At 29.0% G+C, this 18075-nt stretch overlaps 1 protein-coding gene across 1 annotated transcript in view; it reads left to right on the top strand.

Moving 5' to 3' along the window:
• Positions 1–17733, top strand: part of LOC113383485 (solute carrier family 2, facilitated glucose transporter member 8-like) — a 29461-nt gene extending 11728 nt beyond the window's left edge. The window contains exons 2-13 of the mRNA XM_026621748.1: positions 7815–8032; positions 11214–11372; positions 11477–11679; positions 11763–11774; positions 11984–12065; positions 12384–12536; positions 13617–13702; positions 13831–14029; positions 14283–14386; positions 14496–14607; positions 15669–15903; positions 17643–17733. Coding sequence (XP_026477533.1) covers positions 7972–8032; positions 11214–11372; positions 11477–11679; positions 11763–11774; positions 11984–12065; positions 12384–12536; positions 13617–13702; positions 13831–14029; positions 14283–14386; positions 14496–14607; positions 15669–15903; positions 17643–17733 — 1497 coding nt within the window. The 5' untranslated portion in view covers positions 7815–7971. The remainder of the gene's footprint in view (positions 1–7814; positions 8033–11213; positions 11373–11476; positions 11680–11762; positions 11775–11983; positions 12066–12383; positions 12537–13616; positions 13703–13830; positions 14030–14282; positions 14387–14495; positions 14608–15668; positions 15904–17642) is intronic.
• The last annotated feature ends 342 nt before the right edge of the window (positions 17734–18075 follow it).

The following is an 18075-nucleotide window of genomic DNA, read 5'->3' as shown; positions in this document are numbered from 1 at the left end:
GTGATAAATTGCAGCTACATATCAAAAGCATATTGTTACTTGAAGGCTTTATTGGGTCTATTTTTTATTGAAAACGGATATCACTACTGCTTGATATCATGTAGGGTGTCAGTACCATATGTAGGTTTTGAAACAACTTTAGAGTGTCAATATACAAGTATTTACAGACTTACATCTGGGTATTTCGAATTTCGAGGTGAACTTACTATTAATGACTGGACTATTTTAGAAAATGTTGCATTTTATATTCCATAATAATATTTCATGAACTTTCTTTCTTTCTTTCAAATAAAAAGCATAAGACATTTCAATATTCAATCAATTGTTTTGCCTAAATCTATGTAGATTGATTTAGGCTCTCCCGGTGTTATCGATGAACGCGTTGACCGTGAATCACCGGTCGCTCGAGGGTCTAACTATAGGCGACTTTCAGCGTGAATGGTGGAAATTAGAAAAATATACGAATTACTTAATCCAAGCGAAAATGGACATCGCTACTGCGCGATATCAGGTTGCCAGAGCGGGGGCTTATCATTATTACTCGTATTACTTAATGACGAAGTTAATTAATTTGACTCATTTGCATTTTTTATGTGATGTACATAACAAATTCAAGTCATTTTTTTTTAAATATTTTTTTTGTTTTATCATGGAACAAAGGTATACAGAAAGTAATTTCTATTTCTCCCTAATCCATAACCCAGATTGACTCTCAATCAGGTGAAAAAAGTATACAATCAACCTCCGTCATTCTAGTGTCAATTATATTTTTAATTATTTTTTATATTCATAATTTATCATTTAAATTTTTCTTATGCTTGATAATTTATTTTGTCAATATTCAAGAGACTTACTATCGTGCTTTTTTAGAACTTTAATTCGATAGTTTGCATATATCATCTGAAGTAATGAATGTTTTTATGTCTTTTGTAAAGACAAATTGTAATTGTGTACAGAAAACAGAAAAAAATTGTATACAAGGAAAAAAACTTTTTGCAGATACATCTTTTGCAAAGTAAAGTTTGTCAATCAAGTCAAGATCTTAAAATCAATTTCGACTTTCTCAATTAACGTACCTGCCTTCAAAGTACTAATGCAATAAATCATGTAAATGTTTATTAATCACACTTTCATATCAAATTTGTTCCATGATCAAAGATAATTTTTTATAACCATGTACATGTCTTTATACTAACATGTCTATTTGTAAGTTTACGAAACGGTGTAATAAATTATATTCACTTCATTAATATTCTAGTCGTGTTGAGTAATTACCGTATATATACACATTTATTTATTTATAATTTGTAAAAGATACCTACCGACAATAATAAGTTAAGATAAAATTAATTAAATATGAACTTGTATGATTTGGGTGATAATTACTAGGAAAGCCGGTTTAGCCTCTTATAGCGATTCCATCGATTCATATATAAATATAATATATATATATATATATATTATATATATATATCATAATTGTTCTTATACATCGTTTTTATTTCTTTAAATTTTTGTTTTATTTATTCTTTAATAATCATACTAAAAATGAGTCTAATAAAGTCCTAAACCATTCGCTAAATAAAATAAAAAAATGTAAATATAACTTTGTTCTTTCTTTTAATATTATATAATATATAATAGTACTTTAATAGTAAATATAAAATAAAATAAACTACTCCTTATAATGAAATTAAGAACAATATGAATAAATTACATGGAAATTTATCTACAGTCACTCTGAGAGAAATGCGAGCCGTTTTGCACTGAATTAAACACGATTATTTATAACAAATATTAAATTAATATAAACGAAATTTATTATAACATTTTTATCAATATTTTTAATTAATATTTTTATTAATTTATGTGCGCTGCCTCCTTCCATGATTATTTTTTTAAATTTTTGAACTTTTGAATTTTTAAAATAATAGGTACTTTTATTAATATCAAAGATTTTGTGTTCTGAAAGATTCGATTTCTTTTTTAAAACATTTATAATTGAAGGGAAATTTCTATCTATGAATTAATTACAATTACAATATATACTGTATTTTGTTTATAAATAATCAGCAATCGTTCGAAACCTTTATCATAGAAAAAGTTACAATACTATATGATAGTAAAATGATATGAAGAGATACTTAATTATATCTGATATACAGTCACAATTAAGATTTCTGATTAAAAACTCGTTCCAGATAATATAATTATCAGTAATGTTAGTAAATCAAGTGATTCTGATTTCTATATAATTGTAGTAAAAATTTTTTTTTTTACAAAAATAATGAATGGGGCAATCAAGTTCAACTAATAAAATCAGTATATAATACATCAGCTTAGTCTTTTTGAGGTAATTAATTTTCAGGTAATTTTTTTTGTAAAATAAATACTTTGGGTTAATTAATCTAATTTATTATAAAAAATGAGAAAACTTGAACAATTATTAAAAGTATCTTTATGTGTAATTATAGTAAATTACTATTTTTTTAGTTGAGCATGAAAACTAAATTTTGCTTAATGTAGACATTCATAATCATGAATTTATTATACATGTTCTAATATTGTCTAGGCTCATAAGTAAATTGAATTTTTTGGCAGATGACAGTTTTCATTTGTTTCCAATGCCAAACAATGTCTCAAATATTTTCAATGTCAAACAATGACATGTTTTTCATTTTTTTTCATTTATTTCTACGATATTACCATAGCTGGGCACCGTTAATCAAATAGTTAACTTCGTTAATCGTTAATCCGCTACAAAAAAAGTTAACTTCGTTAAACGTTAAAGCGTTACATTTCGGAAGAATTAACGCAAGTTAACGTTAATCGTTAATCCGTTAATATGTGTAAAATTACATTTTTATATCGTTGCGTTAGTGAACTTAAAAAACTTATTAGTTTAGATTCTGGAAGTTAACAGGTTATGAATAAAACAAAATACTTGTATAATTCAAATGTGTAATTTAACCCCTCGCGCGTTTTATGCACACTTCCGTGTGTATAAGGAAAATGGCACAATTATCACATACCGTGATAACGCTATTGGTCAACTTTCCGTTTTTATGATTGCATATTGTTTTTACAAGAATTTTTTTCTAAATAAAGGGAAAGAGTTTTTTTAACTTCCCGTAGGGCAAGTTATAGTAATCGCAAAAAAATCGAAAATGAAAATTTTTGCATTTCTCGACGTTTCAAAGGTTTCTGAATATTTTGGCATACCTTAGAAAAAATGTATGTATGTGTGTGTGTGTATGTATGTGTATTCGGATACAAATTTTCGTCGACGATTTCGGGAACACGGATCAACCGATTTGAATAATTCAAAAAACATTCGATTCGTATTGATAAGAAGACGTGCTGATTAGTTTTTGGCAAAGGCAGGTCTAGCCGTTCCGAAGATATGGGGCAAAATTGAGCCAAAAACGGTAACTCAGTTTTTAAGAGAACGGAGCGTCCGATTTTAATAATTCAAAAAACATTTTACTTGTATTGACAATTATGAAGAACTGATCAATTTTTCATGAAGGCAGGTCTAGCGGTTTCGGAGATCTAATGAAAAAAGTAAAAAAAATGCCATTTGGCGGTCAAAAATGATCATTAGACATATGCACATCAAATTTTCAGATATTTTATAGAGATTTTAACAATAAGTATAAATTTTGTCTATTTTCCTATGGGTTCCGTATCAATGTTTACCCGTTAGACAGCGACGCCGCGCTTACGCGCTCTATATTTTGTCTCTATGCAGTCCTAAAGCAGTAAAATTGCTTTGAAAAAAAGTTCAAATCTTCCAAAATATGTCAAAATAAAGAATTTCAGAAAAAATTAATTTTTTGTCCAATAGTTTATAGTTTCTGCATTCCTCTCTACTGCTGTCATACGTTTCCAGCCACATTAACCGAAACTTTGGGTGAAATGCCGCGGCAAGTTGGCACTGTTCATCATTCAGGAGTAGTCCAAATCTTTTCTCTATGCCGTTTAATAAGGCATTGGCTAAAGCTGTGCCGTGCGGTAAATAGTAGGCATTGGATTAACGATTAACGGACTTCTCGCATTTTAACGGAAGTTAACGTGTCCGTTAACATTTTTAAAAGTTAACTTAAAAGTTAATCCGTTAATCAAAATGTTAACTTCGTTAATTAACGATTAACGGATTAACGAGTTAATGCCCAGCTATGGATATTACTATATTTTATAATCATATACATCCTAAAAAAAATCCCTTATCAAACTTCAGAAAAATTTATCAAAATCCGAATAATCGTTTAGAAGGAGTATTTTCACATACATCATAATAGAAGAATTTTATATATAAGATATCAGATCAGAATAATAATAATAATAATAATAATAGTGCAACTTAAATGGAATTTATTTACTTGGTGATGTTTGCTATTCACTAGCAGTTATTTACTTTTTTACATACAACATAAGTGTTTCTACAATATTACTATATTTTTACAATCACATGCATCCTAAAAAATTCCTTTAATAAACTTCAAAAAGATTTATCAAAATCCGAATAATCGTTTAGGAGGGAATTTATTTGCTTGGTGATGATTGATATCCACTAGCAGTTATATGCTCTTTTACATACAACAAGTGTTTTAACCCTTACCACTCGCGAATTCCAGAATTAATATGTATTTTGCCGCAGCAGCGGTTGCATCCGAGTGAAAGGGGTTAAATAAATACGTTTGAATTCCTTTTACATGTGTTTTAAGAAGACAACCCAGTGGTTGGCTATTCTCTTTTTGATGAAACTATATTCAATATATAATAGCGATATAAATATACTAGTAGTAGTAAACATAATTGAGATCAATAATCTCAACTGATATCCATACATTTGTTACAATATTTTTTCAAACATTGCAAAATTATATCATTCTTGATGCTATATATTTTTAAAATTTTATAAAATTTTTTTCTATCAATTGCTTTATCGCCATCATCTTCCAGTTCTGTTTGAACAACCTTTGCAAAAATGTGCAAAAAAATCTGTTTTGTCGGCAAAGTGATTCAATTCCATATGCATATTGATTTTTGATCTAATCTATGTAATATCCACACTTATCTTGTGTAAACAGGTTAAAATTGTCGGTCTTGACATTGCAAAATCTCGCTAGTGCACAATTGACTTTCTTAAAGAAAACGCAAGTTGTTCCAGTTCTAGTACAATACATAATATCTAAAGTCGGAGACAGAGAATGTATTGAGGCAAGTTTGCATTCTAAAATGTCAAGCAAATTATTTATGGAATACTTAATTATATTATTATTATTAACATGATGTTGAAAATTTGATAAGACGCGACATATTCAAATCGGACGCTTCGTTATCTTAAAAACTGAGTTACCGTTCTTGTCACTTTTGGCCCCATATCTTCGGAACGGTTAGACCTGCCTTTGCCAAAAACTAATCAGCACGTCTCCTTATCAATACGAATCGAATGTTTTTTGAATTATTCAAATCGCTTCATCCGTGTTCCCGAAATCGTCGACGAAAATTTGTATCCGAACACACACACATACACACACACGTACACACACACATACATTCATGTTTTTTAAGCCATGCCAAAATGTTCAGAAGGTTTTGAAACGTAAAGATATATAAAAATTTTCGTTTTCGATTTTTTTGCGATTACTATAACTTACCCTACGGGAAGTTAATATTAGTTTGGTAATATTTTTAATATCTTTTCCAGAAGCAGAGCATATATTGAGGTTGTTTGGGGACGCTTTAAAAAGTGTAAATATTTCTCACAAAAATATTATAATATCATAATTATCTATCTATCGCTTTTTCCAAAACTTTTACAAAGAATTCAAACTTTGTAAAACAAATTGTTCACTGAGGGTTCTTTAATACAAATCCAAAAAATTGAATTATTATTGCAAGGTGGAAGATTGATCTTCTTATTATTGCAAGATGTGCTTATTTATTCGATGTTATTAGTAATCTATACCAATATCTTTTTTTAATAAAGTGGTTTTTGTGGTTATCTCTAATTATAGTTATAAATATTATGAATTTTCAACTTTCCGTAGGGTAAGTTATAGTAATGGAAAAAAAATTGAAAATGAAAATTTTTGCATATCCTTCTCTCAGAAAAATTGATGTGTGTGATACACACACACACATTCATACAAATGCAGAACTATATAGTTTTTGTGTTTTCCAATTATTATTAACTTGTTTACTTAAAACTAGTGGATAAAAATATATCTTTTTTATTAATTTTCCTCTGGGTTTCGTATTTCATATTATCATTGGCAATAAAATAGAAACAATTAAGCGATTTGATATACAAGTTAGTTATTTAGTACGCCAGATGTAGAAATTTAATACGTCGACATAGAAATAAATGAAATAGTTTATTTTTTCTAATCTCTATATAGGCAAATAACGTAGAAGTGAGACGTAATACGTCAACAATTATTATAAAAATCAAAGAATCTGGAAGAAACGCCCTAAACATTAATTAAAATATATACAAACTAGTGGTGTATGGCATCGTGCCTTGAGGCAAATTGCTGGAACTTCCCGTACCATAATGAAATATTCGAAGAATATTAAATGTTCTCAAAGTGATGTTTAGAACTTTAGCTAGAATTAGAATTAAAATTTGAAATATTTTTCGATATTCAATTTTTTTTTTTTTTGAAAATTAAAAAAAATATATATATATAAGAAAAATTTCTTTCACCAATAGCAATCATTTTGTCAACACAAGCTTTTAAGCAACAAAAAATTTTTAAATCATTATAATTGGATGCTTTCTAATCGAATTCTCACAAAAACTGCCATTTTTGGCACATATAGCTCCATATCTCCGAAACAGCTGGACCTGCCTTCCCAAAATCTAATCACCACTTCTTCCCATCATTACGAATCGAACGTTTTGTAGATCATTCAAATCGGTTAATCCGTTCTCTATAAAACTGACATTTTTCGCACTTTTTGCTCCATATTTCCGAAGCCGCTAGATCTGTCTTCTTCAAAAACTAATCAGCACATCTCCCTATCAATAGGAATCGATTGCTTTTTGAATTTTTCAAATCGGTCTATCCGTACGTCCGGAATCGTCGACGAAAAATTGTATCCACACATACACACATACACACACACACATACACACATCCATTTTTTTCTGAGGTATGCCAAAATGTTCAGAAGCCTTTGAAACGTGAATATATGCAAAAATTGACATTTTCAGAAGTTAATTAATTGAACTTTCAATGTTAACTTTAAAAGTTACTACTATTAGTTACTTCTACTCAAAAGTAACTACTAATTACTTCCACGTAGTAATTACTACGTAGACTTATTACATGGTCAATAATGTAATAATAGTTCAGCGAAATTAATCTTTGCATTATTTATTTTATACTATATAAATGTAATTGCAATTTGTCTATAGCAATTATTACAAAATCAATTTATACATTTAATGAGAGCAGAATTTTGTTTTAGTTGCAACAATAGTTGTAAGTTGTCCAAATTAAATAACTACGGTAAAGTATAGTAAAGATTATCATTATCATTAAATTTATTTATTTAGTAATATTACTAATTTATTTAATAATAAGCTAAAAGGTTCTATATAAACTTGATAATATTATTACTTTTGCCTACTCTTTTTAGAATCCACATCTCTGATCCACAGAGACTAATACTAAAAATTCTTCTTTCACTTTTCATGAATTTTTAGAATAATTATGTATTGTAAATGACTTAAATTGTAACTATTGAATTTTAATAAAGTTATATTCTATAAGAATTTTAATGCATATTTTTATTTCCAGAACGAAGAACAGAAGTTAAGTTCCAAGTGAAATAATTTGCGATGCAGAACAACAGAATAAATACCATATTGTTCATTTTAACATTCAATGACATATTTCACTAATATTGAATCAACAAATTAATCTTCGAAGGAAAACATCAGTCAAGATTGTAAAAATGCATTTCAATAATATCATCAAAAATGGGAGGTATACACAGTTCGTGGCTGCCAATGCAGGTGACTAATTTAGAATATACAGAAACTAGGCGTAAGTGGCATTTAGCCGCTTGTAATAGTCCCGATATGTGTAATAATTTTACTTAATCAACCGAAATTGAGACATAGGTATTTTAAAAAAATCAACTGGTAGTGGGCAATTCTGCCGTAACAGAGCAGATGTTATATTGTTTTTTGGTAGTGAAAACTGTGAAAAAGTCTATCTATTGAAACAATATTGTTATTCTCAAAATTTTGATTACACATAAAACCTAACCTACAAAACGCACAAAGGTCATATAACAATTTTATCATAAGTGCAACTTTCTGATGTCTCTTTGATAACAAGTGAAGTTGGGTTTTGTGTGTAAAACGCCTGATCGCACAGCAAATACACAGTTTGTTACTGCCAACTAATACGAAGATTGACCCCTAACACAGTATTACCATAACATTTTCATTTTATCCGAGAATTGACCCTTCAATTTGTTACTAAATCGATAATGTATATATATACTATAATGCATGTGTAACAAACTTTGATGATTATTATATATACTAGTGGGGTGCATGGCATCGTGCCTTAAGGCAAATTGCTAGAACTTCCCGTACCAAAAATTTTTTTTTAAAAGATTAACATTCCGAAAAAATGAGATTTTTGAGAAACTATAAATGTTTGACAAAAATTTCCTTTTTTTTTGAAAAAAAAAGACTTTGAAGAAAAATTTATTTTGAAATATTTTGGAAATTCTGAACTTTTTCTCAAAGCTCTATAAAATATCTGATAATTTGATGTGCATATGTCTAATGATCATTTTTGACCGCCAAATGGCATTTTTTTTTTTACTTTTTTTACTAGATCTCCGAAACCGCTAGACCTGCCTTCATGAAAATTTGATCAGTTCTTCATATTGTTAATACAAGTAAAATGTTTTTTAAATTATTCAAATCGGACGTTCCCTTTCTCTTAAAAACTGAGTTACCGTTTTTGCCACTTTTTGCCCCATATCTTTGGAACGGCTAGACCTGTCTTCGCCAAAAACTAATCAGCACGTCTCCTTATCAATACGAATCGAATGTTTTTTAATTATTCAAATCGTTTCATCTGTGTTCCCGAAATCGTCGACGAAAATTTGTATCCGCACACACACATACACACACACACGCATACATCCATTTTTCTAAGGTATGCCAAAATGTTCAGGAGGTTTTGAAACGTAAAGATATATACAAATTTTCATTTTCGATTTTTTGCGATTACTATAGCTTGCCCTATGGGAAGTTAATTATTAGTCATATACAGGGAAATTTTAATCTTTTCCAATATTTGGCCTATTAAACGTTATATAATTATTGGTTTTTCCACGTTAATTACATACAATAATTCTTTTTATGATAAAATAGCCGAATATTTATAATTATTTATTATAATTTTATGCTTTCTGCATTTTAATGAACCATAATTAATTTAAAATATGTAAAACTTAAAGCCATATTTTACAATCTTAGTTACACGTGTCAAAATCCTTATCTAAAGAATTGCATTTTATCTTTGTTTATAAATACTTCGTTATATATTTACAAAATTACAAATTACAAATAATGACTAATATTTGTATTAGGAAATATTTTATCGGCTCCGTGAAAATTATTAATATAACAAACATGTTTGATTTTTTATTGAAATATTTGCTGATAAGAAATCAATGGAAGGAAAATGTTATAAATAAAATAAGTTTGAAATATGTTTGAAAATACACTTATCGAAGTATACAATATTCACTTAAATGTTTTCGAATTCCAATTATAGGAGTTATTGTTGGTATATTTTTTTTACAAAATATTAGGAAAAAATTGTCAATACAGTTTGTCAGTTTGTTGAAAGAGATGTCAATAATACATTAATAATGTCAATACTTTTAATTAGTATTTTGAATAACAACCATAGACTGAAAATGAATAAACTAATTAAAAATTTAATAGATGTCAAAAATTTTGGTTTTATTTTAATTAAACTTAATATTAAGGAATTATTTCTGTAGAGGTCTTGACTTAGGCAACCTTTCAACATAAAAAATATTATAAGTATATTAAAAGTCTTAATTAATTGAAATTTAATTAAGAATCTCGTAGTGGTATCAAATCGTCTGCATTTTCAAAACGCTTAAGATTATTTAATTTCATAGAAAACTGGGGTAAGAAGGACCAACTAGATCTTTACTTTGGCAAAGGTGTTACTAGCAAAAAATAATAAATAAAAAAGTAAATTAATTAAAGAAAATAATATGACAAGAGATAAAGTAAATTTATAGTTATTCTAACTCTGTTGTAGAATATTTCTGACAAAATACCAGATCAAGGTTATATACAGTATTATCTTTCTAAAAAATGCGTCCATAAAATATATATTTTGTATTGATTGTATAAAAGTAGTTTTTATTTCGTACACAATTACTTTGAAACTAAAATCAAGACATTGGACCTGTTTGTCCCCTGGCTGTCCCATTTTCCCTCGCCTATGGGGTAAAATGGGACAGATAACAAACTTTAGAAAAATATTAAAAAAATCGTTTTTATAATTAGGAGTTAACAGGGAAATTTTATGAACATAGTTTTTTTTCTTTTTTTTAATTAACGACCCATTTGATGGGCTGTGGCGCTAAATTAATATATTCCCACAGATAGTATTTTCATCTATAATTGGAGCGAGCGAAATAATGTCAAATTAATTAAGACTTATAAGAATAGCTTTGCATATAACTAATTGCCTTGAATTAGAGAAGTTATTTAATATATTACACATGAACCTACCATCTATATATATATATATATATATATATATATATATATATACATATATATACCATCTAGTATAGTAGTCAATATTTTTAACTTGTTATTTATAATACTCAAATTGAGTAAAATGTGCTTAAAAAATAAGAGCTACATTTAACGCGCGGTCCATTTAGTGCAACTTTAATTAATTTTTATAATTAAACCACTTCCCATAGGCCTATAATATTTTAGGGCATTCGGTTCGACTATAAACTCTGTCACCTTGCAAAATTTTATCAAAATCTCATAAGAGTAAACCTAAGAATCTCCTTGTCAGTGTTCAAGTTGATACCTATTTTTATCAGTGACATGCGTTATTGTTTTAATACTTTATGTATTTAATTAATTATATAAATTATATTTTCAGTGAATATTTTAACAATATCAGCGGGTGCATCAATGGCCTGGACTTCGCCAGTATTAGCAAAACTAGCAAAAGATAAAAGTTACAGCCCATTTCCACGGCACATCACCAGCCCCGAGGCAATGTGGATGGGCGCGCTGGTATCTCTGGGTACTGCTGTAGGTAATTGTCAGTTTTAATAATAATAATAATTTTAAAGGAAAAACATTATAACAATATCTATAACAACAATTAGTAAATCAACATATTTCCATTCTATTATCCAGGGCCGTTCATATGTGCATTTTCAACGAACAAGATCGGCATGAAGCAGACGCTGCTGTGGTCAGCTCTGCCCAGCCTGGTCGGCTGGATCCTGACGGCTTCGGCCACGACCATAATGCAACTCCTGGTCGCCAGGTTCATTTTAGGTATAGCTTGTAGTGTCGTCTTTTCAGTAGCTCCATCTTATGTTTCAGAAATCGCAGATGTGAGTAAAAATATTCGAATTTTTTAAAAAAAAATAGTTTTTTATTCTGTTATGTATAATTTTATTTTTTTTTTTTCTTCCAGAACACTTTTCGGGTACATTAGGAGCCTATTGCAACTTACTCTAACTATTGGGATGTTGCTGGTATATTGCATAGGCCCTTACACATCTTACGTGTTCACCACAATATGTGGAATCATTCCAATAATATTCGCAATTTGTTTCATTCCTATGCCAGATAGTCCATACTGTTGTGCGTCTAAAGGTTAGTATTTCAAGAAAAATTTAATTTCTTTTTTAATAGGATTGTTGTGGTAAGCTTTTGGTAAACTTTTGGTTCGATGACCAGGTCAAGCTACAAAAGCTTTTGGCGATTGACCAACTATGTGAGGTCTTGCTTCGTCTTGTTGTAATATATACCCCTTTTGGATAAAAATTCATAAAAATTAGATCAAATATAGATAGGAATCACCTTTAGATTTCCTCTAAGAAGCCACGTGGTTAGGACGTATCATTCATACAATAAACAAATACTTTAATAAATTATGTATTGGCTGCTTTGATCGAAATCTTTTGTCATATTTCTGGTATTAGCATAATTTCGAGATCATATTTTTTTGGTCGTTATTGGCAAAAAACTGATCAAGGTGCTTTTTGACCTCCTCAATTTGGTTAAGGTTTTACCTCGTAACAATTTTTTTTAGTGACTAGGACAAATAATGGTCCGATGATGACAGGTCTGGAGGATGTGATAAATGTAGAATTGGGTCTCATTAAAGCTGTAAAAGCTTTGGTGAATGACCAAACTTTTGGGAGGTCTTGCGTCGTCTTGATGCATTGCTATACCTTGCTTGTGGGTTAATTCTGACCTCTTCTATTGAAGTACCTCGTAACAATTTTTTTAGTGACCACGACAAATAATGGTCCAATGATGGCAGGTCTGGAGAATATTATGAATGTGGAATTGGGTCCCATTGGCTTTGGCGAATGACCAAACTTTTGGGAGGTCTTGCTTCGTCTTGGTGCAATACTATACCTCACTTGAGGATTAATTCCGACCTTTTCTATTGAAGTACATAATTTTGTTCATCCAGCTGATGACATAAAGCATCCAAATTAATCGTTTTGTTACCTTGAAAAGGTGAAATACGAGCAATTCCTTTAAAATCTCACCAAAAATAATGCATCACCTTTTTCTGGTGATTTTCAGTCTTATAACTGTTTTGAGTAGGTTCTTGTTTTTTGTTTTAAGGACAATTGTATATCCAATTTGACATTCCTAGTAATAACAAAACGCTTCATCAAAACCTGATAATTTTCAGGACTTTTCACAGGCGAATCGCGGACGCCAGTGCGATGACACAGGTTTCTTTCAATGAGAACCATTGAGAAAAATCCGAGACCTTTTAAATGTCATGGACTGTTAAATTTGATAAATTTTTACTCGATGGGATCTCATGTATTGTTTTTCACCGGTTTGCATCAACTAATGTCTTTCTCGCGTCTTTATCAGCTTCAACCGTACTTCTTGGACTTGGTGCACTTGGACATCAAATACCAGGAATGAAATTTGGCAAACCAGTTTTGGCACTGTTGTACTATCAACACGTCATTTCCGTACACACCGGTCAATTTCATTTTGACTTAAACAGTATTTTTATCCCTTTTTGTAGCAAAAGAGTATAATTTGTCGAAATTGCTGCTTAATACGTTTCTGTATTCAAAGTGGCACCACACAAAAACTACTGCATGTAATTGCTTAGAAGTCTTAAGACTTTTTACACACAAACCTTAAAATACGAGGTTTCTAATAAAGGTTCAAAAAGAAAAATAGCTAAATACTCTATGGTATAAAAAACGACCTTTCAAACAACCGTATAGAATATAATCTATAGTTGTTATAAATATTGATTAATTTGGATTATATTGATTTTTAGGTAAGCTAGATAAAGCAAAAGCATCATTAGTTCGCTTAAGAGATAGATCTGCAGATGAAATAGATAAAGAAGTTAAGCAAATACAGGTAAAACTTTACTATTAAATTTACAGAAAATCTAACGTATTATACAATTAATTTATACAAATTATTTAAAAAAATTAAATCTTTCTTCGATTTCGAATGCCTTTTTATTAATTTTCTTCTATATTTAGGCAGATGTAGAAGCAGCCAAGGATGGCTCATATCGTGAGCTCTTATGCAGTGGTACCCAAAAATTGCCTTTATTTTTGGGAATAGGATTGGCCGTCTTCTTTCAATTATCAGGAGTTACTGCCGTACTAATTTACGCCGAATCCTTGTTCGAACAAACGGCATCAAGTCTTTCGCCGGATGTCATGGCCATGATAATGGGTTGGTAAATCTTGTTTTACTTTTAATCACTTATTTATTAATTACTTAACTTACTTTTTATTTGTTAAGTCGATTATTTACACATATCGGGAAGTTTATGTAACTTGCCTCAAAGCAAAATACCAATTCCAACTAGTTTAAATTTATATCATAGCTGTATTTTATGACAGAGGTTTTAGTAGTGTCAGAGCATATCATAATTTACTTTTCTTATTAATTACTTTTTCAACATTTTTTTCATATTATATTTCAGGAGCGATTCAAACATTTGCTGCACTCATTACTCCTTTTATTTTTGATAGATGCGGCAGAAAGTCTTTGTTAATATTTTCAGGCGCCGGGATGACCATTGCAATGGTAAGTTTTTTTTTTTTAACTTATAAGTTTTGATTAAAATATCCTTAAATTAAATTTTGATGGTGTTGAAATAGTAATATATTGTTATTTTTGGAAATCTATGTTTTAGGGGACCTTTGGTGCGTATTTTTATATAATTGAAAACAATTTGATGAATGCTGATTCTTTGACTTCGATACCAATGGGATGTATAGCCGCTTTTATTTTTACAAACTCTATTGGTAAGTTATGTGATATCTATAATTAATATCAAATTATATATATATATATATATATATATATATATATTAATGTAATTGAAGTCATACTTTAGACATGATCGGTTTGTCATTGTAATTAGCATTTAGGACTTGAACTTTTATTAAAGAAATGAAGTAATTGCTGATTAATACATTCTATAATGTTCGTTTACACAGTAAACTTATAACAATTGTGAATAAATTCATTAACACTATCAATAAATAAACTGCAAAGATGTATATCTGTATATATAAATGATGTACTATTGTTGTGCTTGATCTCTTGTTTAGAGTAATAAATCTGAATATCAATTTATTCTTCAATATTTATAAAAATATGCAACTTTGTAATACTTAATAGCCATCCTAAACGAAAAACATGTAAACTTCCTCTAAACTTCCAAAAGTGTCTGCGATATAATTCTGTTAATGATATATCTTTGTCATGATAGAATAAAGCTGTGCTTTTTAATATATATTTTTAATATGTATAAAAATGCAGAGAATTTATATTAAATGAGGCCTGAATAAATATATTGTTTTCACAATTTCACTTATCATGTAATTGTGTTTGAAGAACTTCGTGTAATTAAAATTAACATACATTCATGAACTGCTTTTTTTTACTTTTTTGCTGGTGATACAATTTCATTCTTTGAACAGCTGGTAGTATCTAGTAATCTAGTAATAACTTCAAAAATATATATAGTAACCACGAATAATACAAATTACTTCAATAAACTTAAGTTTCTTAAACGTCAGATTTTTCATTTGTTTTATTATTTTCACTATACAATCAAAGCAATCATACTCGAGCGACACGACGACCAATCACAATCGACCCGTATAGAAATGATATCATCGAGAGCGAATGACGAATTATCGTTCTCAATAGTTTTTTCTGCTCACTCATCTCATCTTCATATGTTATCTTAACTGTGCAGTTCATCTTCTCTATTTCATAAATGTGGCTTTTTCTCATACCTTGCTCAGAGTCCATGCCTCTGATCCGTATTCAGATAATATGTTATTTAATATTTCAGGTTTCGGTGGCGCTATATGGGTGGTTATAAGCGAAATCTTTCCTGGACATCTTCGGGCTCATGCATCCGCTATCTGCACGTCCATCTGTTTCGTCACCGCCTTCGTGATCGCTCTCACTTTTGATGACTTGCAAGCTCTCTTGAAAAATTCAGGAACTTTTGGACTATATGCATTTTTCTGCGCTCTTTCCGTCATATTTGTGGCAGTTTTCTTACCGGAGACCAGAGGTAAGACAAATAATCATCATATTTACGAAGGGGAAAGAGAGGGGGTTATTTCAGAATAATATGCATGATTAGGGTAGTCGTTTGAACTTTTTCATAGATGGAGAAAATCCTTTTTTTTTTTTGAACTCTGTTTTATTTAGCAATCAGAAATACATAAAGATTCCTATGAGCTAAATTGGCAATATTTAAGAGCAATGCCTAAGAAGAACTTTAGTGAGATCTTCTTAGTTTTACAATATAATGATAATAGTATATTAGATCTAATCTAAGACTAAGTCTAAAGGCCATTGTCGTTTCAATCTCATTATGCCAAAAGGTTGAGTAATGTCAACTATTGATGGGTTCGAATGTGAGTCCAGTTTGCGTTTGTATTTTTCCTTGAATTCTTTGAACGTTAATTGCATCGTTTTCATGTTGAGGTCGCTGTGAATGGTTTTATTTGTCATGTACAACGGAGAATTGAGAATTGTACGTAAAATTTTTGACTGAGTTCTTTGCATTATAGCTATATTTGATTTGTAAACACATCCCCAGAGCTCAATTCCGTAGGTCCAGATTGGTTTAATAATTGATTTATATAGCAGCAACTTATTTTCAACAGAGAACTTAGACTTTTACGTAGTAGCCAATGGATGGAGAAAATCCATAAAAATAAAAATATATCATAGTTTTAGATGTTTTGTCAGTTTATAAAACAAAATTATATAGAACCGGTTTTAGTAGAAAATTAAATAATTTTAATCGATTTCTACATTTTTCGAATCCCAATTTGACTCTTCCTCAGTGGACCAAAATAAAAAAAATAATCAACGAATTAATTTAAAATATATTAAATTTATCATAAAATAATACAAAGTAAATCTAGGTTTGAAAAATTACAAAACCAAAAAACATTTTGTATGTAAAGCTAACAATAGGTACATAATAGACAGTTTATTCAATTCACTCTGAGTAAAAATACTCGTCTCGAAGACTGGGAGGACATTTTGATGTAAATTTAGGACATTTCAATAGAGTAAATTTAATTTGTACACATTAGTAAAAACTAGATAAAATTTACTAAAATCTCATAAAAACTGTTATATACTCTTTAATATTAAAATTTTGAATAATTTGCATGTGAAATAATGTGTACTGTAGTATTTCCATAATTTGTAATATATGGCCATATATTAAATAAATCCCGATTTAGGACATTTTTTAGTTTTCTTCAAATAACTTTTGATTTACATTCTGGACATCATAATTTGTTTACATTAATGAAAACTAGATAAAAGTTACTAAAATCTAATCAAAACTGTTATATACTCTTGGGTATCAAAATTTTAATAAAATGAGTCGTGATAGAATTAAAGAGGCAGGCACTCTTATACTTTGATTGTTTTGTACGAATTTCTTGTTAATTTCGTAAAATAAACTTTTTATATAATTTGCTTCTGACTTCAATTAAAGATGGTTTTAGTAAAACTGCTAGAATACATCTTTTAGAATATCATCATATTGAATGAAGACGAATAATTCAGACATGAATAATTATTTTCTAAGAGAACCACTTGTTTTTAAATGTTTTTGCTTCTATGTCTTCAAAAACACTCACAATTTCTTCGTTTTATTAATTCGAATTAAAAAATTAATGTTGACCTATTGACTTTATTTTTTGAAAACTATATATATTTTATTATTTTGACATGCTCTTAACCTGTGACTGTATAAATAAATAATTAACAATTATTACCAGGTTTGTCGTTTGAAGAAATTTCAAAAGAAGCTTAAAACAAAATTCAAGTCGAACGTTGTTGATGTTGGACACGACAATCCTGCCATGGAGCGACATTAGAAAATATATTAAAATAATTAGATATATTATTTAATACTTTTTTAATTTTCTTGTTAATACACTATGTTCTGTAGATAGAGTATTTATATAAAGCTAATTAATAAATAATTTATTTCACTTAATAATTAAATATTTCTGTATGTATAATGGATACTTATTTTATATTCTTGAGATCTGCAGGTTTAAAATATTATAGCTTTTATGAAAAATTGGTATTAGTTAAATGTATGATCTGAAAATGTTTACTGTTAAAAAATTAATTTAAGTTGTGGTTATTTCATTCGACTCAATGTATATTATTAATCATTCATTCATTCCTATAATGAGATTCATCTTTGCCTA

This window comes from Ctenocephalides felis, unplaced genomic scaffold (genome assembly GCF_003426905.1).
Source record: "Ctenocephalides felis isolate EL2017-DRISC unplaced genomic scaffold, ASM342690v1 CF-g0.4_SCAFFOLD_03570, whole genome shotgun sequence".
In the NCBI taxonomy this organism is placed as follows: domain Eukaryota; kingdom Metazoa; phylum Arthropoda; class Insecta; order Siphonaptera; family Pulicidae; genus Ctenocephalides; species Ctenocephalides felis.
This window is presented reverse-complemented; position numbering and strand designations above follow the sequence as displayed.